Source organism: Anser brachyrhynchus (genome assembly GCF_964034855.1).
Source record: "Anser brachyrhynchus genome assembly, chromosome: 1".
NCBI classification, from domain to species: Eukaryota; Metazoa; Chordata; class Aves; order Anseriformes; family Anatidae; genus Anser; species Anser brachyrhynchus.
Window position 1 is genome coordinate 38,463,001 of NC_137694.1, and position 24,627 is coordinate 38,487,627.

The 24,627-nt window shown below is 42.7% G+C and overlaps 1 protein-coding gene across 4 annotated transcripts; it reads right to left on the reverse strand.

Moving 5' to 3' along the window:
* Window positions 1-104: 104 nt before the first annotated feature.
* Window positions 105-23,537, reverse strand: BEST3 (bestrophin 3). 4 transcript variants are annotated; one of them, XM_080576184.1, is made up of 10 exons: window positions 23,256-23,500; window positions 19,756-19,925; window positions 17,919-18,013; window positions 17,135-17,368; window positions 11,844-11,998; window positions 11,060-11,137; window positions 10,511-10,663; window positions 7,590-7,670; window positions 6,398-6,549; window positions 105-4,211 (listed from the first exon to the last, which is right to left on the reverse strand). In XM_080576184.1, the coding sequence occupies exons 2-10, from the start codon at window positions 19,905-19,907 to the stop codon at window positions 3,305-3,307; spliced, it is 2,007 nt and encodes a 668-aa protein (XP_080432310.1). In that variant the 5' UTR covers window positions 19,908-19,925; window positions 23,256-23,500; the 3' UTR covers window positions 105-3,304. The 4 variants fall into 4 exon arrangements, with proteins under 4 accessions (XP_080432310.1, XP_080432311.1, XP_080432312.1 ...); XM_080576185.1 differs by lacking the exon at window positions 23,256-23,500 and having other exon boundaries at window positions 19,756-20,078; XM_080576186.1 differs by lacking the exons at window positions 10,511-10,663; window positions 11,060-11,137 and having other exon boundaries at window positions 23,256-23,498.
* Window positions 23,538-24,627: the final 1,090 nt, after the last annotated feature.

Sequence of the window (24,627 nt, forward strand, 5' to 3'; positions counted from 1 at the left end):
TTTTGCATTTTCTTGCAGTGGTTTCCACACTGCCAGGGCTGCCTGTGCTGAGGGGGACGAGAGGGTCAACAGCAATTGCATTTCCAGCTTGCTTGGTGGCCTGTGGTGGGGAGATGGGATGTGTTGGTGCTGGTCTTCTGTCCCTAAAGCTGAACAATGTCTGTGTGTGGAAAGCTCTGGGCAGGTTTACTGGGCTGGTGGAAGAGGCCATGGACATGAAGAATCAAGTCCTCTCTGTCAGGCCCAAATGGCACGTTATCTCCCACCTCCCCTCACAGCCAGGCCTGATGCGAGATGAGGGCTGCCGGGAGGCAGCAGTGGTGGCAGACATGGCCGGTGTCCCTGGGTCACATCTGCGGTGGCACTTGGGCAACCCCATCCCCGAGCATCGGGCACCTCCCTGGTGGACATGGGCCCATGGTTTGGGACCAGCAGGGTGGAGGCCGTGTCTGGGCAGGGCTGTGGGGCACTGGGGACAGGCCCTGCTTCAGCATCCCCGGGGCAGGAGCTGATGGCCTCAGCTGCCACGTGTGTGGATGTGCTCAACACAGAGCCAGTGCTATGCCCATTGCAGGCCTTGGCAGGGTTACCGTCACGGGGTCTTAGGTTTTAAGGCTTCAGTTGTAAGACTCAGTAAGTAACAAATAAAGATAGGCGGTTTGTGTGTAGGTATCTCTGAAATATTGATCCTGCCTTCAGGTGTGAATGCTTTCTCTCTCTGGTGCATGTTTTCACAGCTCTGTATTTGCAACTACATCATGTTAGACATCTGGTATCGCAGCTATCAACCTGTGGCAACAATAACTCATCTGCCATTTGTTTCTTTTTACAGAAAAGATTAAACTGTATGGTTACCATTTATTTCAGGATTATCTTGTCTTATCCTCTCTTTATCCAGGTCATTCTTAAAGAACAGAGTGACCGTAAGCAAACTCCTTTGTCTAGAAAACTTCTTTTTCATGTGTATGTGTGTGTGTGTGATATACCAAACATCTATGAACATGTATCACTCATTTAACAGCAGCTGGGTATTTCTGTTTTCCTGTTACGCAGCTGACTTACCATTCTGTTACATTTCCATTATTTCCAAAATACATATGTATTCCTCAAACAGGAAATTGCAGGAAGAGTTAGAGATCTGTTATTTACGGCTGAGGATTTTAAGGGTGGTAGGATGTGTCCCTGCAGTGTGAACACTGACAGCTTGGCTCTGTGAATCCTGGCATAGAGCACAAACACATCCTAGAAATACATGGAAAGTCAGGCTGAGTGTGCTGGGACCATCCCTCCCTTTACTCTGATGTATCTTATCTCTTTTAAGATTAACACCACTTGCTGGGCGCAAGCTGTTGTTCTGACATACTTATCTTTCCTGGCCCTATTATCTCCTCAGTCTTTTCCAGCTTTGCCCACTTCTGTAGGGTTTCCTCTCTGGTCCTAGTAGACATCAAGCTGACTTTGCATGGTGGGTCAAACCTTTGCCAGAAGTGTTTCTTGACAGTTCAGTACAGTCAAGACAACTGCGTTTCTCAAAATAACTTTATTCATGCAATAATTCTACATTGTTCACATTGCCAGTGAACGTGAATTGTAAATTGTTGGGGTAGCTAAAATAGTCCATTTACCATGCAAATAGCTCACCAAAAGAAGTGCCTAAAAGAGCATGTAATTCCAAAAGATAATTTAATACAAGTCAGAACCTGCAGATGTTTGCAAAAGTGAGATAACAGACTAAATGAGAGGAATTTTTTCTGGTAACTCAGCCCAGCAGTAGTTCTTTTTTATTATATTTATATTATAGCTAACCTGGAGCTGGCCTGCTGTGTGTGAAATGTTATTTGCTTATTGCAGAATATACTGTGGGACTTCAGATCTGTCATTGCTAATTTAACATACATCTGCGTGTAATAGACACCTCTGTGGGACTTAACTGAAGCTTATCCACTCAGTGGTTACTGGATGGCTTCCTTTGGCCTCCATTGAAGAATGGACACTGTTGCTGGGCCAGGGAGTGCTGGCAGAGTGAGTGGGAGAAGCAGAAAAATCATTGCTCATGTCATGCTTAATGGCCTGGCAGAAAGCATGAGTGTGTGCCCTAGGTAGCAGCCACACCAAGAGGAAAATGATGGAAGCTGAGCAGAGCTGGACAATGAGAAGCTGGGAAGGCTTTTGGAGGCCTACATATGCTGAGATAAAACATGTTGATGTCTGGGTTGGGGAGGATGAGCACTCTGCTCCCACACCTTTAACTCTGGTGGAAGCTGTGTGAAGGAGGGGATTGAGTAGGTGTGGTGGGACCAGACCCTCAGTGAGGATTTGTAGGGAAGTCATTTCTGGCTTAAATCCCCTTTCAGAGCGAAACACAGTACCTCAAGCTCATGGTCTGTGAGGACAGAGTTATATAAGAAGCCAGATTTTCTCCATAGCTGCTGAAAATCCTCATATATGCCAGCTGAAAACCCCTACAAGATTGGGGGAATGAGATCAGTTGCCTCTGCAGCACTCTACCTCTTGAGAGAGTGCCACAGCCCCTGAGCAAGCTACGTACATTCTCCTAGGAGCAGAAACCAAGGCTCAAAGCTCCAATGCCCAGCCATCAGAAGATTTACATCTTCTACATCTTCTCTTTTTCTTAATTAAGTTAAATATTTAATCCTCTATTTTTTTTCTTTCTTTCTTTTTTCTTTTTTTTTCTTTTTTCTTCTTTTTCCCCCTCCATCAGGAGCAGAGTGGACTCTTGCCCCCACAAACCACAAGCAAGGAGCCTGATTTTTCAAGCATCCCTCCAGGCAGTGGGAGATATTAGACTGAATCTCTCCAGGCTGAGGGAATTGAGCCCACACCTCCCTTTCCAGCTGCTTGACTAGAAACCAAAACTGCTGGTGATCTTGCGAGGATGTTACAGGCTTAAATCCGAGAGAATGGCCATCAGATTAGATGGCAGTGTTCAGGGTGGATCGAAAGTGTACAAAGCCACCTCTGCTCTTCTTTACCTTAGTGTTTCCTCTAGGTGAGCCTATACATCTCACTGCTGTGTGTGCTGCCTGGTTTGCATCCACTTCTGAGGCTCTCAGTTCTCTCCATAAGTGTTTTCCCCACAGGGTCACAGATTTGAAGCAAGGGACCAAATGGCTTAAAGCATGTCACCACAGTGCCTCCTCTTTAGGTGCCCAAATCCTCTACTGGATCTTGCTCAGGACTTGTCTGAGCAGCATGCCTGCCTTTCTGGACTTTGCAACAAATCTGTGTGAGAACCATTTTCAAGAAAAGACAGGAAGTTCAGCCAGACCCAGAAGAAGCACTGTCAAAGTTTTCTTTCACTTTTCTCATTAGAAAATTCTACTATGGCTGTTTCTTTTGTATCCAGGTTACCCAGTAAGTGGTGCATTTCAAATGTCTCTGGAGCAGCAGCAGAAGTAACATTTTTTCCATCACTTAAGGTCCTTTGTTGTGAAGTTGTCCCAGGATCTGTTACGGGAGGTGCAGAGCCAGCATTTGACATTGTGCTGGGACTATGGAAGCTTGGTAAACTCCATCGCTGGAGGTTTCCCTCATGATCTGTTACAAAACCGGCTATGTTACTACTATGGGGTTCGTGTTTGGGCTCCCTTATCATGCTAGGAAGTGACTGATGCATGTCAGAGTCTGGGAGGTATGTAGTCACTTCTGGGGGGAAGAAAGGAAGGTCCAGAAGAGTCACGTCTGCCGCAGTTAGGCTCCTTTGGAGCTTCTCTTCTGGCATACCTGTGGTGCTCTCTGCTTGCGGAGCGGGTTTGCCCAGCACATCAGGTGCTTTCTCCTTGACTTCAGAGACGATGACCTCGGGAACTGGCTTGCTTGTCTCAGATGAGGTGTCACTGTCATTGAACTGTGTCTCATTCCTTGAGGTTTCAGTTATCGGTCCTAGATCTCTGCTACTGTGAAGTCTGTTACTTCTTTCAACTCCTTCATGTTTCTTCTTGAAGCTTGAGGTAGAATGTCTCCCCCTTGTGTGCATTTCTTGCAGCCTTCTGATGTGCCCCTTTTCATCTGCTGGGAAAAACACCGAATTCTCACTCGTCTGCCGATTGTAGCGCCGGTGAGCAGGGGATGAAGGGCTCTCATGGACGCTGAGAAATCTCTTGACTCTTCTCAGCACTGAGTGTTGTCTTCGGTGTTTCTCCTCTTCCCAGGGCCACTCTTCCCCATAGAGGAATTCGGTATCAGCCAGCCTGCCAAACAAACCAGGTGGTAGGTGTTACTTACCCGGAGGAAGTGTTGCAGTCTGCATGCACTGCAACACTTCTGCATATATCCCACTGTCTTGGCAGGAAGAAAGCAATGAGGGATGGTTTAGGAGCCAAATCCCTCATGCGTCCCTCAGGAATGGCATGGAAGGGAAATTTGGGGTCAGGAGCCAGGGCAGCCCAGTGACGCTGCTCCACTCAATACCTGGCGGCAGCCCTCTGCAGCAGCTCCACACGGCTGGCTTGCGCTTAGGATGAGAGTAAGGGGGGAAAGAAACCCTGCACAGTGCTGTAGATCAGGAGAGGCCTTCAGGCAAATGAGAACAACTTCAGGTTAATGAGAATAACTTCTGGTTAATGAGTACAGCTATTGTTTCATCTGCCAGGCCATTCACTACACAGTAGAGACCCAGTGCATCCCAGAAGACAAGTCAAATTAGCCTGGTTATCTGTCCTAAGGGCAAGGATTGCAAAAGGACTCGGGCCAAACCTGAGGCAAGGAGCTCGGGGAGGGAACACTAAGCCAGAAGGACAGAGGAAGTTTCATTCTGCATTTGTGAAGATGTTAGTTGAGGGGACTGGAGAAGAACTTGGATTTGGCCTCAAGGTTTATATATATATTTGCTTTGGAGTTGGATGACCCATCAGACCCTGTTTTTGGAGTCTGCAAAAACTAACTAGCTCTTCTTTAGAGAGTTGAATGCAGAAATATTTCAGAGGGGAAAACAGTTAATAACAGAAGCTGTTTGCATTTCATTGGGACTAACATGAAATTATTCATCTACTACCCCTCATTTTTGTGGAGTGCTTCTTATTAAAAAAATTGTTCTCAGACTTAATAATGTTTCTTCTTATATTCTTCATTTTTTTTTCTTGTGGTAATTACAGTAAAACAAATTATATTCTATGGATTTTTCTTCTTCTCTTTTGGCTATCTAATAGTTTTTCCAGAATGAAAGAACTTCTGAAAAGGCTGTGTGTGATAAAAGGAACTGATATAAAACTTTGTATTACAAGGCAAGCAAAAATGGAAAAATAAGAGGAATAAAAATGAGAAAACATCAATTTCCTTTCCAAGACCAAATGAAGCAAAACAAACTAAAGCAAAACAAATCCACTTTTTTGTTTTGTTTTGTTTTGAAGAAAGCTGGAAATTTTTGAAAAAGTTGAAAACTTTTTGAGATATACTTTAAACCTACAAAAAAAAGACTGAAGTTTTAAAAAAGATTTTCAGATAAAAATGTCTACTTGTCCTGGTATTTGCTTAGGCAGGATGGTATTTACACCTACTGCCTTGTTTTATATTAGAGCATATCACAAGTGTTTAAACTTAACACCTTCTAAGCTGACTGGCCTATCACTGCTGTCTAATATAGATCCTGACAACACCCGGCAATCCTATAGACTCCCAACACTTCTTTATAGCAAGGGCTATTGTGTTGGTCTTGGCAAATAACTCCTCTTCTTTATCCCTTCACGAAATCTGACCATTCCAGCTTACTTGCCTAGATTATTAGTCAATGAAAAGCCATACAACATTTAAGATGACTTCTTTTTTATCTTCACAAAAAGTTGGACTAATTTCATCCAACAAGGTAAAAGGCATCATCTGCTAATTGAACAGGCAAAGGAACAGCTATTTGTGGGTGTATGAATAAGCTGTAGTAAATAAAAAAAATATTAATATAGTTTGTCACTGTCTTCAGGTGCCATCCAGTTCTCAGAGTCTATCAGCAAGCCCCCCCAAATGTAACCTGTTCATTAATTAGACAACGTGTGCTATGGCCGCACAATTGTATGAGCACATGGCTTGCTGAGGACATCATCCTGTCAACACCAGCCTGTCCACCCCCTCCCAGTAACTTAATTTCCCATCTCAGTCTTCCTCATTCACAATATCATCACATCCTTAAGTCCCATGCCTCTTTATCACATTCCCACAAAGGAAATGGTCTTAATCAGGTGTCACAAACTGGAACTCCCAAGGCAGCTGCTCCAAATGAGCGTTAGCAGGGAGGACCAGCCTTTGGGGACTGGTGAAGGTCCCCAAAGAGTACAAGCCACCGGTGCCAAGCTGCAGCCCTGCGCTGAGTGTCCATCAGTCAACAGAGGTGCTGGGCTGCCCCGGGGGTAACCTTTCTTATGGCATTAAGGACTTTAGTGCCACTCACCCCATTTCAATAGTCGATCCAAGGAATGACGGAATGCAGTAATCAGCAGCTGCTTTTGTGTAGGGCGGCCGGGCAGAAGAGTCGTTCCAGTAAATATCTTTCTCCATCCTCGGTAAGTTCATGTGCATCTCATCCACCGCCAGAAGCGAGACCTTAGATATTTTTTTTGTATAAATTATGTCACGTTCAATATATTACAGCATACAAAATAATCTGCTTTGAACTCTCTGACTCAATATTTCTTTCAAAACCCTTTAAAGTAAGCCGTGTATGGTGCCCTGGGCGTTGTGAAGAGACTCAGTGTTATTAAAATACATCCCAAATACCCTCCTACACCCACGAAATTCTAAATTTTATGTAAATTGAGTCTCCTGTGCTGTGAAGATGTTTCTTTGGGATTGAGGTCCTTTCCTCACAAACAATGTGGTTAAATGGACTTGTAGTCCTCTACGTGCTATGGGCAGTCTGTGCAGGGCGTAAATTGTGCTCCTTAAAATGTTCCACAAGTTGAGGAGCTTTTTGATAGGCCTTGTCCGCATTTTAACACCTGCAGAATCAAGAGTGTGACCGTCCTGATTTAGGGCCTTGCAATATATTTCAGGGCTCTCTTTCACCCTTGCACAAGAAGCCTGAGGTACTGTTAAGCCAGAGACCATCTCTGGCAGGTGTGAAGGCCTTTCCCACTTCTGTGCACACTTGAGTTGCTTGGTTTGCTTCATATTCAGGTTTGCTTTTCCTGCCCTTGCTGCCCCTAAAAAGTCTCTGAAGTCCCCAGCGCTGAGATTATATATACATTTTTTTTTTTAAGGAAGATTAATATATATTGTTGTAATCATTAGACATTCAGATCATCAGCAGAACATGTTTTTGTCTAGATGGGAATAGGTGGCTTTTGTATTTTGCAGGATTAAACAACATTATTTTTTTTTCCTGGCGTGAAGTGAGCTTAAAGTTGGAGGTAGTCTATTTGTGTGTTTAGTCAGGCAGCAAGCAATGCCAAATACCAAAATTAGGGTGCATTAGATTATGAAAATAAAACCTGGGGATTATAGCTATAGGTACACCTTCAGGGAAAGAGTTTGTTTGGATGACGCTTGTTGCCCTTAATTTGTACCTTGATGTAAGAAATGGGATTAAATGTGATGATGATCTATAATACGCTAAAGCTGGAAGTAGAAATAACAACAGCAACCTGTAAGTTTCGATCGATGCACCAATTAGTTTCAAAATCATCATCATCTTCTCCAAATGGATTAATAAGTTGTTCTGCGACCTGAAAGGGAAACGAGACAGCGTGAATAGAGGTTGGCATGCAATGTCAGGACTGCTGCTTCAGAGAAAATTTGATCTGATTTTTCCTCTCCCTCCCTGCCTGTCACTTGCAATCATAACACAGGCTCCAGTGTGATGTTTTTGCCAGTCGAGTGAAGGAACAGCTTGCTTTCCCCACGGATGCAGCCCCTGGTGTCTCGTTCGTGCTGTCAGTCATGATTGTCGGCACTGGCCTACAGGAACTGAGAAATGTCCGGGCCACGGTGATTGTCACATAAGATATTCCTTACCTTCCCTCACTGCTGTCTTGGGCTGATTTAAATTAATGATTTAGCTGCTGAAGGCTCTGTTATTGCATTATGGTCTACGATACTCCACCAGCCCATTCAGTTAATATTTCCCAGCAATGCAGCTGAAGATTTCTGGAAGGCATACAGCTGTCTTTTGAGCCCAGGCCTGGATGCCAGCCCCTAGCTGCTCCCTATTTCCCTAAGGTCATGCTAACTGCATCTCTCTGAGTGATTTTGAGGAAAAGCAGCCTGCAAAAATCCTCAAATCTAGTGAAAGCTGTGTGTCCTGCTAGCCAAAGCCAAGATCCTGGAGATGGCCAGGGCCACACAGGGAGCAGTGGTGAGGTCCCAGCTTCAACACGGCGTTGAGCAAAGAGACTGCAGGGTTAAACAGCCTCCCTTGTGAAACTTGCTACGGGCTGCTGCGATCTAAATAACTTATAATAGCAAGGCAGTCACTCTGTGGTTATTTATTCACATGTGCCTCATGATTAAAGACCTCTCAGCTGCAACATTAGCTAATCGCTTGCTGACTCTCCTAGGCCAGCAGTGGAAGGTGAGGAATGAACTGCTGAGAAGACCAACGCTATGAAAACCCCACTGAAGGCAGGAGGAATGAAAGGCAGACAGGGGACACCTCTGCTCGCACCCATTGGTGTGCCCCGGGGCACCGGATTTCAGGTACAGCGATGTGGCTGCTGGAATCGGAGTGTGCCAGAGCACAGATGGTGCTGTGGCTCTCCAGGGAAGACACTTGGTGTTAACTCAGGAATCACTGCCCCAAAATCCACTGCAAAACCTATTGCATGAGCTAAAAAACCACAGTGAGCATGGTCAGGACAGAGGGAACAGCAGCAATGGCCTTTTCCTGGCCACTGGCCTTTGTTGTCTGGAAAGGAATGAAATGCTAGACAGCTAAGGCCTGTATTTGGATGGCCTGTCTATTACAGTAATGAAAATGGGGATTTAGCAATGTCTCACGTGATGGGAAACTTTGTCCCTGTATTGCAGGTATAACAGATCAGGCCTGAGGCCAAGGAATGAGCTCAGTTTCGCCATCATTTCTGAGGAACTGCCAAGTTACTGGAAGTCAATAGTGCTGAGCCCTTTACACAATCTGGCAGCCGAGGCCCAACGCACTCAGCAGGAAACGGGCTTTAACCTTCAGAACAGAAACACCCTGACTCTGTGGCACTGCAGGTCTGAGGGAGCATTGCAGATTTTACATTTGCTTTTTAAAAGCTGCTTCTCCTCCCTTTCATTGTCTTATGCAGAAAATTTCTCAGTGATAATGATATCCCACACCTGCTGTTGCCTGGAGTTGGCTGGGAGCCTCAAGCCTAACTGGAAAAGATGCTACTGACAGCCTTGGGTGTTGATGGAGGGGAAGGCATTGGGCAGGGGAGTCAGGAAGAACAGCATCCAGTTTTGTAACTCACTATTAAACCCCTGAAAGGCAGTGCCTAGAGATAAAGCCTCTCATCTGCAACTTCAAAGAAAGTCCGTGATGAATAACACTTTAAAAAGATAGGAATTTAAGGTCTGTAGGCATCTACCCTGCTATTAAATGTTTGCAATCCTTGCAAAACCCTTGCAATACACCAGCGTGGTATACTGCCTTCTTTTGCCCTGCCATTGTGAGGTGGCTGTGGGATGAGGGCTCTGAAAATGGGGACTTTAATGGGAAGAGGGCTCTAAATGGCCAATTTTGTGCCATTTATTTCCTAACAAATGTGAGCTCAAAGTTTCCAGCTGATTATTAATCCCAAAAGGAAACCTAATGTACAAATTTGATTTTTATTCAAAACTTTTTTTTCAGTTAGTCTACCTTGATGCTCACTGCAGAGGAAGAGAATCAATGTGAGGTGTGTGCCTTAATTACTCATCTATCGGATTGATGATGGTATGTTAACTGACCAGGCATCAATGGGACAATGGGTAGCATCCAAGTCCTTCCATAACTCTTTTTTTAATTAATGTTTTTATGCAGTGGGATTGTAGCCAATATTAGCTGCCATGTTTGATAGTCGTCTGAAACTGGAGATCTTTAATCGCCTGCATCTGATTAGTTAACAGTAGACATTAAAGGCAGGCTTTGATCCTAAGAAGCAAGTATGATTTAGTCCCTTTCAGCTCATGCCAGGTCTGCAACAACAGTATTTCCCCACTGCACAGCTGAGGGGGAGAAACCTTTTTTTTTTTTTTTTTTAATCTTTCTTCTGTTATTCTAACGTCCAAGTCCTGGGACTGGATTTTGTTGGAGTAATGCTTCCTTGGGGAGCTGTCACTGCACTATTAATAAAACGGGCTCTTTCAGGATCCTGACAATTTCTTACAGTAAAATCTGTTGAGTAGAATTAAAAATGTATCGGATGATTTTTTCTTTATGACCACAGGACACTCTGGGCTGAATCCTGCTTTGGTATAACTCCATTAATCCTTGGTGATTTTATAGTGTGCCATGAATTTGACACCTTGACTTCAGCTCTGACACCTTCACCAGCTCACCCAGGGAGGGTTCCCCCATCACCTTCCCAGAAAACTAGTTTACCTTGAGCCATCCTGCGTAGAAGAAGAACTGTAACAGTGTGAAGATTGGAATGTAAAGATCTAAGTCATGTCCCTGATACCCTTGGTCAGTATCCAAAAATTGTCGCCCTATCAGGCAGGCAAAGAAAAAAGTATAGACTGCAAGAGTAACAACCTGCAAAGAACAAAATTTAATTGGAAACATGTAATTATACAGTCTTATGCATAAGGCATCACATATCCAAAGGCCTCTGACTGCCTTTCGTAATATTATTTACAGATCTGTAGAAAAATGTTACAAATAAAGAGGCCACGTGAGTAATTATGGCTAGGAAGTAGACCCAGGAAATGAGCATTTTGGTGCTTCCCCGCTCTCCAAATTATGCAAGGACTTCAAAACATCTCCACATTAAACATGACTTAAATATTTAGCCAGGTGTCCGTAATCCAGTGGGACTCAGGGAGTGCCCAGCAGCTTGGAGCTGCCAGTCAAGTCTATGGACATTTGGCACAAATCTCCCCTTTTATGGAAACCGTGTTTCAAATTTTGTGAAAGATAACATCTCAGTACCTGTGTATAGACCAGTGGAATTCCAACCCAGTCATAGCCAAACAAAAGGCTACACCAAGACCGGTACTTATTCATCTCCTGAATGGGAAGGAAAAAAAAGAAAAGGAAAAAAAATAGAAACAAACCCCAATGAACTTAAACGACAGGAATCCTGAATGACAAACATTTTGTTGCAGTTCATTTTTATACATTCAAAAGGACTGGGAGAAAAGGTAGTATAAATCTATTAAATGATTATATCCAGCAGCCCATTGCCATGTTTGAATATTCACTTAATTTATGGAGTTTAAATGCTTTAGTATGATATCTATTTCTTCACAAATCATATTTTGTTTTTATCTTATCTACAATTTAGTTATATATGAAAGAGAACGTGTTCCATCATATAAAAGATGTTTGACCATGTGATAAAATATTCAGGAAGATTATTTTTCCTGAAACTGATATTAAAATTTTCAAAATGCCAAATAATTCTTAGATTTATTTATTTTTTTTCTGCAGCAATGAACCAAGTATAAATTTACGGTGAAGCTAGAAGAAATCTTTACTCATCAAATTGTTGTTTCAGGTAATACCTCCTCAGTCGTATAAATACAATCCCAGTGCACTGCTGCTGTGTGTGCCTGAGTGTACAGTGGTGCACAGAGAAGAGCGGTATAGACTTTGAGTAAGATCATTTAGATGACTCTGGAGAGTTGTGTGCACTAAATCGAGTTGTGTAAGTGAAAAGCTACCGCATAGCAATTTAATACTAGTTTTCTGTAGATTTACTTTTTCTACTTACATTCATTAGTGTCTGCAGATCCACACTGTCTCGAATTCTACCCTCCTTCCGTGCCTTGGATGCCAGATTTCCAAACCAGACAAAGGGAACCCAGTATTTTAGGTGGGGAGACTTAAGGTCATCAAATATTTTCCTTTCATATCTTGTCATAAAACCTGTTGGCAAACAACAGCAACAACAACAACAACAGAGTTGATTTATTCGGTGCAGACAGTGCAATTTATGTTATAGATTTTGAATATGATTATGTTCATATGTATTTCCATAGGACTATGCAAAACACTAATTATAATTCTAAACAGTAGCCTCCTTTTTTTTTTTTTATAATATTTTTCCAGGATGGCTTTTGCTTAAACCAACTTCTTTCTGCACTAAGTATCTGAAAAACAATCTGCCTTGATCAATATATTCAGCAATTTGCTATAGCTCTGTTTTCCTATGTGACTGCTGAAATACTGTAGATACAAATAATACTAAGTATTGTACAGATCACCCTCCAGTTTCATATTCTACTTTTAGAAAAATAAGGAACTGGATAACATCAGTCAATAAACTATCACTTTTCAACAATGATGGCTTTTAGCAAGATGTCATTATATGTTGCAAGGCAGCCCGGCGACCTTCTGATCCTGATAATTTTTTGGTAAATCTGTAATGAAGTGAGCAAGCCAGGAAGGACGCAGACGTGCATGAAACATAGCACAGCAGAGAGCGCGCCTTCTGCCAGTGAAACACTTCTCTGCCAGCTTGTGTTTCATCTTTGGGGTTATGCAGGTGAGTAAGGAGAAGGAAGAGGAGCCACGCAGAGAAATCCTGCTGCTCACGGTGCACCGGGCCATGCCGCCTGCTCCGGGGCTGCATGCTGAGGCGTGCTGCACTCTGCCTGGCTGCCTGCCTGGCCCTGGCGCTGGGAAGGCATTATGTTTCCTGCAGAGACAGCCTGGCCTTGTGAAGTCCTGCTTCCCTCCATGGCGAGAAGCTCCAAGGGCAGACAGGGCTGTGTCTGACAAAATCTGCGCTGCCTGGGACTGGCATGGGGGCAGCCGGCTTTTTGGAGCAACACCTCAACCTCCTTGGGCTTTGTGGTTAGGACAGTTCAGCTCTGCTCTGCTGTCCTCCTTCCACCCGTGCCTTTGAGATAAACAACCTCAGAAATTTAATGAAGGGGAACCTCACATTTTCTTTTGGCTGAATCCTAGATTTTCTAGTATTAGAGCAATCTTTAGGTTTGAGGACCTTAGTTTTTGCTCAGGTGGGTATAAGGCTTCTTTTATTGTCTTGATATTAGAATTGAAACAGGACAAAGATAGTAACAAAGCAGCTCCAAAATAAGTGGCTCATCCATTAACTACAAGTTTAACAATAGATGGAGTGCTGTAAATTCAATTGTGGGGAACTGAGAATGGAAGTGATTTTTTCCTAGTCCTTTAGCTAGTGAGTCTAGTCCTTTTTCTAGTCCTTTAGCTAGTAAGAGTTGATCTGCTCTTACTAACATTGGTGATGGTACATGAAGCTGTGAAAAAGAAATATATACAAACTTCCACAGCTGTTTTTTTTTTTTTTTTAAATGTGAATAAGGTAAGAGCACATTTGTTAAACAAAGCGGCCTTCATAAACACTCTGTTGTTGACACTGCTGTACAGTTGCAATAGTACAACACAGGAGGTATGAACGTTGCAAGTACTTAGAAGGAGCACATGGACAGGACACACTGCTGTTGGGCTAGAAGAAAAGCAGTTCAGCAGAAAGATACGGTATTCCTGCAGAATCCTGGAACTTAAGAAGAGAGAAATATACAACTTTTAAAAGGTCCCTGTGTGGTGTGCATCCAGCTCTTATAACCAGTTGCACAGAAATAATCGGGTAACTGATTATTGACCTGCTAGCCACAAATCCTCCTGACTCCTGAAAATCAGTCTTTAAGGCTGCCTTTGATTTTTGGCTGGCCAGATTTCTTATTATAGGGCAGGAAAAGGTGTTTCTCTCATCCTGAAACAGAAGGAATATAAAAACAAACGACAGTCTGGAGTATGCAATTCCCTGGAGAGGTTCTGGGAAGTCATTATCGAGAAGGGCACAGCCTGAGGGGTTCATGAAGAAAAGCAAAGCTCCAAGAATCAGTGCAGCTCTCCGCTTAAACCAGGTACCTTTTTGTTCAGAAAAAAATAAACATCACTGCTCTTTTCAAAGTAATATTCAAGTTGCCATTATTTCTAAAGTTAAGGCATTCATGTTTATATTAATTAAATATTGTCTTTGATGGACATTAATAATACCTAGAATACTTATCACAGAAAATATTAAATATTTCCTGTTGGTAAATGTTACAGCAACACGAGCAATATGCAGTACAGAATTGCTTATTGTAATTGCAGGGGTAAGAAAACACCTTATATTCCATGAATTACAGGAGAGGATATTTATTAAACTTAAGTGGCTTCTAAATATGCTCACCTTATTTTTATTTAAGAGTATTTAAAGAATTAACTGACAAACTCTCTGAACAAGAACATTGGAACTGGAAGACTGGAGCAGTTCCAGAAAATTGAAAATATTTGGCAAATACTCTGCCAAGATCTTGAAAAGGGTGATCTAAGGAACGATAGGGCACTGAATCCTTGCAAAAATATGAAAAGCTTGACACGGGAGATATCAATAAAGAATGAAAAGACAATAATGTGAACAGTGTTAGCCGAAGTGATCTTATGGAAAAAGTATTAATGAGAACACAAGTCTGGCTGGAAAAAGTCAGTAGTGCTGTCCCTGAAATGATTCACGGGGTATTCAGGATTCCTGTCAAAATGGGATGGATTGAGGCAAGACTGGTTCAGGGTACCCATGTCAAATGATGTAATGGCTAGGGGTTAGAAGAAGGAACTGATCGGTGGGCATCTCCCACGGAGTGTGCTAACAACAATCAAAAATATATAAGTTTCATTTTATGTTTCTCTATTCTCATCTGAGAAAGGATTAATTAGTGGTGGGTGCACTTCAGTCAACAGTAGGTAGCCATGTCACTGGGTTCAAACCTCACGTTTCGCTTCAGCACCTCCTGTTGTTTGGTTTGGGTGGCTCTCTGCCAAGCAGTTGACTCATGTTTTTCAAGATTCATGTTCTTGAGCATCCACCTTTCCTCTCACACCTTGCAACAAACAGGATTTGAAATTTAAGGACTGCCAGGCATTTGATGCTTATGGCGTACATGCTGCAGTACTCAGCATCATGATGTCATGAATCTATGTGAAATGACTGCCTACAGTTCCATAAAGAATGGTAAAAATGAAATGAAAAGCTTAGAAAATAGTTATGAGGAAGATCCAGAACTGAAAACCATACCTTGCAGGAAGTCTAAAGAAGATGAAGCTCCTATTTTTTTTTTTTCAAGCCTCTATGCACTCTTCTAATAGGTAGTTATTGAGAGAAAATGGTGTTTTCACCTAACTAAAAAAAAAAAAAAAAAAAGAACAACCAAAACCATTTAAAAATCCAGTGAATAGAAAATGACTATGAAAGTTCAGACTCCGAATGAAATTCCACTTTTCAACAGTGAGTTCACTGTTGTGAATGCCAGCTCTGCGGTGTATTCTCCATTGTAATCAGCTGAATTTTAAATCAGGTCTGCTTAGATTCCTAGAAGGTATTACAGTTCAGTCAGAAATTGCAACTTGATAAAGGAGGTTGTGAGTAAGCTTTTATGCCGTGTGTTGTGGATGAGTCAGACTAGATTATCATTGTCCTGCTCTCAGATTTAAAATCTATGAATTTAAGCAGTTCATTTGCTGAAAAGGGAAATGTGTAGCAGTAGTTACACTATGGCAGTTTTCAGTTTGAGAGCAAAATGCAAAATCGGCATAAGTTGTTTCAGTGATGACTGCTCGGTAAGTATCAGATTCTGCCACTCACGTTCATATTAAATGTTGCCCTCCCATGCAGCCTGTTATATAATGCCGTAGGGAATTAGGGAGGGGATAATTGCAGAGTGCTGTCTTAATCACTGGATGCTAGTAGTAGCAAAATATACCCTCAAGTGCTCAATACCGTATCAACAAAAATTCTGTGGCACAATGTGTATAAGGACCTACACAATCTGTACTGAAATCCACGGAGCTGCCTGCCAATACTTAGTTATGTAGTGTATAGTAGAATGTTTTCCACTGTGCAGAAAAAAAAAAAAAGAAATCTTGTTTTCCAGTCTACAATTTTTGTACAATGCTGCGACATTTTGTCTCTTTCGGAACAGATTGTCTTTAGCAATAGGGAGGCAGAGCTGGATTAGCCTGCTGGAAATGTGGTAATTTTCCAGTACATGCTAGAAGCAGATTGCTTGGAGAGAGTGACAGAAGCTTCCTTGACCTCTCACAGGCTCAGGTAAACAATATTTTTGAAAAGCACATGAAAGAGAACTACAAAATTCAACTGAATTTTGGAAAAAAGCGTGACAACGCAAATGATTTTTTTTGGAAAGATCAGTGCATTCTGCATGGATTTTTTTTTTCAACATCCAAAGCTTCTTACACATATTTGAATGTGTATATGTATATACACACTGCATATTTTAACTTGCTACAACTTTGTTTACTAATCCATGCCAAAGGAATAATTTTAAGAAATGTAAAATTTTCAGTAACAACATATCTCCTATTTGGGGGAAATCACCAAATCTTTATGTTGAGAGAATAAAGACGTGTTTAATACTTATCTATCCTTGAAAAACTAAGTTTAAGGTGGGGTCGTAAATTAAAAGAAAAAAGCCCTGGAGTTTGGGATATTCAGAGCGTATCCCAACCAATCTGTGACCTATTCCATCTACTCAGAAATAATTGAGATGAAACAGTATTTGTGATGTGTCTGTGGAAACCAGCCCCTGATGCACTAGACCCTAGACATTGAGACATGGTTGGATAACAAGTCAGCACTCCTACTGTGTTATACGACATCACAACGACTTCAGTTTTCATGCCTTGGAAAACTTTATACCTGCTCCACGTGCTTGTTTGTTGGGGGCAGACCTATTGCCCCCACAATGCCTGCAAAAAGATCCATGTAAGAGTCTCCAACTCATTCTGCTTTCTGTAGTGCCACTAGATGAAGTCTTGAAGAACACTAAAGATGGCCATTTAAAGGCACTTCAATTAAGCCAGTGACAAAAAGGTGGCATCTTTGACAAGGGTTAGTGTGACAGAAACATGGGGCCAAAGAGGAAAGAAAACATGAAGGTGGCTCCTTCCATCCCCGTGCCCCTACCCATGAGGGAAAGGAAAAGAAATTCTGGGAGAAGGACGCAGCAGTACCTGCACCCACTACATGGTCCATGGTGGGAAACCTTTTGTAGACGGCTGTGCTCACGGAGCGAAAGATCAGCAGAGAAGTTAAGTTCACGTAGCGCATTAGAGTCCTCCTGAGCAAGCGGCCGTATTCATCTCTTCCCTGGACACAGCTGGAGATCAAGAACATCAGTCGGTCTGGCCACGGCAAATTCACAAACTGGTTCCACCACCGGTTCACCACCAAGGTGACATAGAAACCTGTGGGTTGGAAGAAAAAAAAGTCCAGTGCCTATCAGGGCTTCTGTTTAGTTTACCTTGATTTACATTATAGGGTATTATTCATATCACTATGCTGCTACATTTCCCAGAATAAATGCGGTAAGTCATGTCAAAATCGGTATGAAATCAATACTTATTTAATAGACACTGCAACTTAACGACCTATTACATCTGAGTATCTCATACAATGTTAACACAAACTTCCAAATTTCCTTTTCTGTAGTAGACTTTGAGTGAATTTAGTGCTTTGAAAGGTCAGGCACAATGTACCAGGGTTAGTGGGCACTATATATATCTGTATATATATTAAAATGCTCTTTTGTTGGACTATTAAGAACTTGAGCATAAATGTTGATGTGACAAAAGCAACCTGACTTTAAGGAAACCTGCTGGAAGCTGATGACTTTATTGTGAGCCTCTAATCTCCCACATGCCCCTCACCTCTGCAATGCTTCCTTGCACATACACTTACAAGATACTTGGACAGAGACAGTGTTGGAGAATAATTTCATGTGTAACCAGTACTTACCAAGCACAAAAGTTACTGGGATTTGTTCAGCATATTTGTCACAGTAAATTGATAATTTTTCAAAGAACCGTTTTTGGCTTCCTGTAAGAAAAAATCTGCAGCAAAAATAAAATGTATATGTCCTTTTGTAATACTCTGGCACTAAAAAGTGCAAATACATACAAATGATCACATAGTTGTATTTGGGAGCAAGCTTGGCTAACGCCTTCAAGAAGATTCTTAAAGTGCTTCTTAAAGATTCTAAAAGAACACTTGCACCGTGTAATAAAGAAGCTAGAGAAGACTATTTATTCTCATGTATTTGCTGTTTTCTCATGACTAATTCGACTGGCACTGCTAATTAGAGTCAATACACCTTTAGAATTAGCATGCTATCTCATCCAGACCAATGATGATAATAAGAGGTAAGTGAGCAAGCAGAGCTTGCTCTCATTTTCCAGAGGGCCACTTAACCAAAATGCTTAGGTCTGTCTGAAGTGCAAAAAGTTACCGATTTCTACTCAGTGTTATTTGAAAATTCCACATTGCAGCAGTTTTTGCTCTTACTCCTACAAAATTTTGCTTATCCACAAAATGAAAAACACAACTGTATCCATCTTGTAGTGGGGAAAATATTCATCAGATGATAGAAAATTAGTGGAGCACAGCAACTTATTCCCATGGAGAAATATATCTAATGAAATACAACAGGCTTAAATACAAACAATTATTTTATTCGGATATATAGGTATTACAGTTATTCTTTGATTTCATATAAAAGGAACACATGACAAATATTTGGTGGATTTTGCTTACAATCTTGTAGTAAAAACTGTGGTATATATGAAGTGCTTTCCAGGTCATATTTATTACAGTCTTTAGTTGCCTAACTTTTAAGTGAAGCTGGATTAATTTAAGTGAATGTTAGCCTTCAGTTTTTCTTACATATTAATACTGTAATTTTCTTTCTGAAGGTACAGGTATAGACCACTGAACGTTGTGTGAAACTGGTCATTAATCACAAACAAACTGAAGCTATTTTTCTTTGTTACACATAAAAAGAAAACACCGGGGGCTAATTACAGATCAAGGCAAGATCTGAATCATGGTTTTGATATTCATGTGTAGTGCACTTCATCAATTAAAAGGCTCACTACATTAATTGATGCATTGCTTCTATTTAATTCACACCTTGGTGCAAGCAGTAGCTCTCCTTCTGGCCTGGCCCTCCCAGGTGCTGTGTTGCACCCAGCTAATAACCACAGCTATTTTCCAGCTAGTCTTGCCTGTCCCTTTGTAAAATTAGGTCCTTAAAAATAAAGCTAGTCATGCTCTCCTACCTTTAAGGATAACTTCACCTTTCCTGAGAAAAGACTATATAACCTGCCCCTCAGTTTATTCACTTCAGCGTCGTCAGTGAAATTACCTCTGAGCAGCTGAAGACCCAATTCTGCAAGCAAGAAATGCCTATACTCATCATTCAAAGCAGAGAGGCACACTCAATGCCAGAACGATAAAGACTAGATATCATGGGCTACTTGTGGGTGTTTATTTAGCTTAACTAACTAATTTAGGCTAACTTATTTAGCCTAACTTCATCAGAAGGGTTGCTCAACATTGGCAGGAGGCTGAGAGTAGAATCATTGGAGTATGATAGACCATATTTTATTTACACTCTACATGCTTCCTCTGGATCTATAAAGTAAATGTGGAAATTAAAGGAGATTAGAAAAGGTTCAAGGAAAGGAAAACAATTATGTGGCACCCCCCGCCCCAACCAGTCACTCATCAGCCTAATGCTACCAAGTGTGAAACTTCAGTATAACATTTAATGAGATGTGAATTGGAAAGCGTGTACCTGTATAATACACTTATCGCTGTGTAAAGAGTGGCAAAAACAATAAATTCTCTGTACAGCAATTTGTAGATGCTGCCTTTCCACTTTAGGAGTAATCTGTGAAATCCAAAGAAAGTGGCATTTGCTACTTTGCTGGAATAAGTGACTGTCATCGTCTTGGCAGGCTGTGCCTAGAAACAGTAGAAGAGAAGCAGGAAACCAATAACATTTTAGACAGTGTATCCTAACCTGAACGCACCCATGTATAGATATATACAGATATACACGCACAAATACACATATCATAGAATACATAAACACATGCTGTGTGTTTCTATACGTGAAAAGAGAGAAAAATGTGAAGATCTTGTGGTTGCAAGCCCTGCTGACCCGCAGGTTGAGGGATGCAATGCTGCACTTGAGGTTGGCCCCAGCCACCACCCAAAAGCAGCAGCCAGCGCCAGATGTGGCTGCCCGCCTGGGTGGCAGTGGCAGTGTCAGCAGGGACGCGTTACACCTCTGAAGCCTCTGCTTATTCCCAGTTTGCCCCAGTCTGGTGCAAGCAAAGAAAAGGAAGCAAATTTGCTTGAAATTTTTCCAAAGTCTGTCAGAGCTCCAGCAACAGAAGCAAAGCTGAATTCACCAATGTACCTTCCTCCCCAGCCGGTATTTTTAGCTGGCTTTGGTAATTACACTCATCGAGAAGCAAATGAGATCTGGAGACGGCCTCTTTCATTAACAGTTACGACAGCAGCTGAGATCGGCTGGGGAACCCTGTTATTTTTCTCCTTGGCAGCTAGACACACTCATCACTACGCTGGTGCTTCAGCACTGCATGGCCATGCAAAAAAAAGCCACGGGGTTGCTCAGGTGGACAGCATGAAACACCACGTAATTAAAGCAGTGCTAAAAGCATACTGGCAAATATTTTACACTGTTTTTCTTGCTTGCTTGCTTGGTGCAGGGATGCTACAGCAACTTTTATGTGCTTGCAGAGAATTTAACTCCAAATACAGATGAAAGCGCTTTTGTACAGCATTCAGGAAAAGGAACAAACAAGACAAGCACAGAGCCTCAGGGTAGTTATTGTGTAAGGCACTAGCCTAAATATTGTTCTTGTACGCATTTTCTTGGTGCCAGTGTAGGTCATTTACTCTCAGAAAGAAATATGAACCCACAGTTAATAGATGGCTTGATAGTGTTTTATGTAACTTGGCTACATCTCCTATGCAGAGCATAAAAACAAGCCATTAAAATTCAGCTGTAAAAGTGCCACTTTTTCTTTTAGTCACCATGGGAATCAGCAGGGAAAAGACACCATAAGCCTCCTATTACTGACAGACTGTCTCTTCCCATGTGCCGAATGTCTGCTTGAGGTTTGCCAGCTTGAGCTCTGAGACTTTTGTTTTGGTATTGTATTTTTTTTTTTTTTGAGATGCATGTTTTTTATTCCTTAGCATCCAAATCTGAATGATAGTTTTTCTGCATCTGAGACTGGACACATCCCTTTAAATGTTGTTGTTGTTGTCATTGAACTTCCAAAAGTTAAATTCAGGAGCCAAACTGACTGGCTGGCGTGCAGCAGTGCAGCCCTGCCTGCTGGAAAGCCTGTGGTCAGGATGCAACATTACGAAAATGGAGGCAGAGATTTCCATTCCAAGCAGAAATAGGGCTTTAAAGGCAAGGAGAGGTCAGTGGCCAGGCCACAGGGTAGGAATGGGGTAGAAAGATGTGGTCAGAGGCACACTGAGTCTCCTGGGATGGCTGCAGGAGGCTTTAACCTTGCCCATTAATGCCAGGTAGTGTGTGTTCAAACAATACAGTGAAGAAGTGTCCACCAGGATCACCTGTCATCAGCACCCTGTTAGCTGCAGGGCTGTGTTTCTTCCCCCAGCTCCCTCCTCAGTTTCTGAGATCTGTGTGTTCAGTGTGTTCCCCCTGGCTTTCCTCTACAGCATCGGTGCCTGCATGGTGCCAGAAAGCGACACTAGCTCAGCAGGACAAAATGGGTTCAACTCCTCTAAGGACCTGCAGCAAATCCTGCCTGGAAATGCTAGTGGGTGGATTTTGGCTACAACTGCAGAGCTGTAGTGATAATAGGATTGCGGATTATGAATATTTCCCCTGACATTAAGCTGGGAGAGGGGAGTTTTCTCCATGAAGTGCAATTTGCCTGCTCAAGTTGAAGAGCTACATTTCACTTAATCAGATTTCTGCCATCTCTCTTAGCACTTTGCTTGAAGTCCTTGGCTGTGAGTAGAAAACCTTCACGTGAACGTGGGAGGCACTGGGCACCAGTGGCTTTTTCTTTCTGCCTCGGAAATGGGGCAAATAAAAGTGGGACTCTCACAGCAATTTCAGGCTGTGGTGCCTTGGTTTTCTTTCCTTGCCTTGCCTGAGATGCTCTGTATTTTAGTTTCCTGCTAAGCAAATGCGTTATTGAATGTTGATCACTGGGTTCATACAGGGGTTTCAGGGTGAAATGTAATGTCCCAAAATACACATTAGGTCAGGTTAGGTGACCTAAGATCACTTCAGATTATAGGAACTATGACAGACAGCAATGTGTCTGTCTGGTTAGATCTTAGCAAATATAGATTTAAGTCTGCACTTGTGTTTTTCCTCTGTGAACAGCTACCACCACCGGGGTACAGCACACACACATTTAGGCAGCAAGTTTTTGCATAAATCCTGGTGCTGTGGCTGATTCCTCCGCGGTGGTCCCAAGCCTTTGGGGCACGGGTGGCCTTTGCCTGAGAGTCCTTCCAGCATTACTCATGGTCACAGGAAATTAAAAAGCTAAAGCTGAGGCTGACAGGAAGAGCGAAGGATCACGATGCCCCCAGCACATTCCTGCCTGTCTTGGCTGGGGCCATAGAAGGACAGAGCACCGGATCGGACACCGCAGTAACTGCTGCCATGCAAGACTTTCCTATTAATCGCATTGCCCTGGGCTTCATTAGCAGATACGGGGCTAGGCTTTCTGCTGGTTTGGATTTGTGAGTTCTGACGACGTGACACAAGTTATACCCGTTTTGTGCCTGCAGAAACTTTGGCTCACATCCGTGACATTGCTTTTCCTTTGGCTCAGTGTTTGCTCCCTCTCTGAAACTTTCTCCAGCCTGGACTGAAATGTGAGGTATATATCACTCCACTTTTGCTAAGATCATCAGATGTCCTTAGACATAAATGCCTAAAAATAAAAGATCTTTTTCCCTGCTAATATTGAGCCCAGTTGTAAATAGGATTTTTGCCTGGCTGAGAATTTCAGGATGCATTAGAGTTCAGAGAGAAACCACAGTAAAAAAATAACAGCAATCAGTGTTCCCTAACTGACCATGAAAGAGACATTACAGAACGTATAAATAAATAGTGCCTCTGCGCAGACCTACCCTTTGTCATTGTGTTATCTGATTTATTTGTTTATGGTATATTAGAGAAAGCAAGCGAGAGAGAGAGAGAGAGAGATCGGCGTTAAGTCAGACACAAAAGTACATCGAGCACGCTCCATGCCCACTGACCTGCTCTTCGGATCTGGCAATCCAAGCACGAAGGCAAATCCCGGACCCTTCCTCTTGCTCAGACGTCCCAAATAGGGCACCCCTCGGGGCTCATGTAATCCCTGGGCTCTTCCCCTAACCTGAAGCAGGGGATTGCTTCCACCGAGCCCCGGGAGGAGAGGACTGACAAGCACAGGGGTTAAAATGTCTTTCCACTTCTGGAAGGCTGTTTTTGCCAAGTCCTCTGTCCTGTCAGTTACACAGGGAACAAACGCAAGCAGCAGCAGCAGCAGCAGCTGCTGATCTTGCTCTTTTCTAGTCTATAATTATAACGCCGCTTGCCGTCGGAAGGACCCCTTTCATTTGGATGCAGAGCCTTGCCACGGTTTGGCTGGCACCTCCAGTTTTCTCCATTTTACTTCCTGTCCCCAAACTGGGAAAGGCGAGGAGCGTTTTCATCTGGGACCTTGAAAGAGTCACCTCCTCAGACCTAGCCTTGTGAATGGCACTGACTGCATCTAACCAGGAAGGCTGGACAACCCGGACAGATTTGGGACAAATTTGGGGATGTGCCCCAGCTGCACCTGGTTCGCACCCTGCAGCACATCACTGCTCTCCCGCTGCCTTGAATTGGGAAATGAGGACAGCAGGGCAGGCTGCAGAAGCCTCCCATCCCTCACAATAAGTGCAGTGGCTCTTAGAAGTCCCATCAGGCTCAGTGAACCTGTTCACGACGGCACATTTGAGGCTTTGTGTGACTGGAGGGAACTTCTTCCCCTCTTCCCCTTTGTAAAATGAGATGGACTCCCTTTTTTATGACTCATGGCATTAAGAGGGAGTTGTAAAAAGTGACAGACTGTGAAAGCCCAGGAGAGGCCATATAATGTTGCCATAAATCTCTATGGAGAATGAAATAGCGTGACTGTGAAATAAATAAATAAATAAATAAAAATTCCAGGGGGAGAGAGTAAGCAAGATTTATGGATTTAATACGTTTTATGATGAAAGGTTTTTTCCCCTGCCTTCACCCCATTATAACGTACAAAGCTATCTGAGAGCACTTATTTAATTAGGACTCTCTCTGAAAGCAAATCAGCCGCTGTCATTGTTTGCCTTTCTTCCCATTGGCAATCACAGAAGGAAGACACTTTGATGTCAAAGCAGGCAAGACACGAGACTGTGGCATGTGTGTGTCAGGCAGCGGCCTGCAGTGAAAGATGACAAATCATTTTAACATTCGGTGACTTGGCGTGAAGAAACGCGCTGCCCGATCCTATTACAGCGACTGCCCGCCCCGAGAAGACTCCTCATGACAGGGATCTTCTAAGGTCGTTGTTAAAATAATTACTCAGCCCTGAAACTCAGACCCCACAGGCTGCCTCCATCCACCTGA

Bases quoted from the DNA above. Each gene is read 5' to 3' on its own strand.
- BEST3 (XM_080576184.1), bottom strand. From the start codon at position 19,907: ATGACAGTCACTTATTCCAGCAAAGTAGCAAATGCCACTTTCTTTGGA. The intron at 11,138-11,843 runs GTAAGTAGAAAA...CTTCCCATTCAG, and splicing joins ATCTGCAGACACTAATGAAT to GAGATGAATAAGTACCGGTC. The intron at 6,550-7,589 runs GTTGCTGTTGTT...AAAATATCTAAG, and splicing joins GCATCGATCGAAACTTACAG to GTCTCGCTTCTGGCGGTGGA.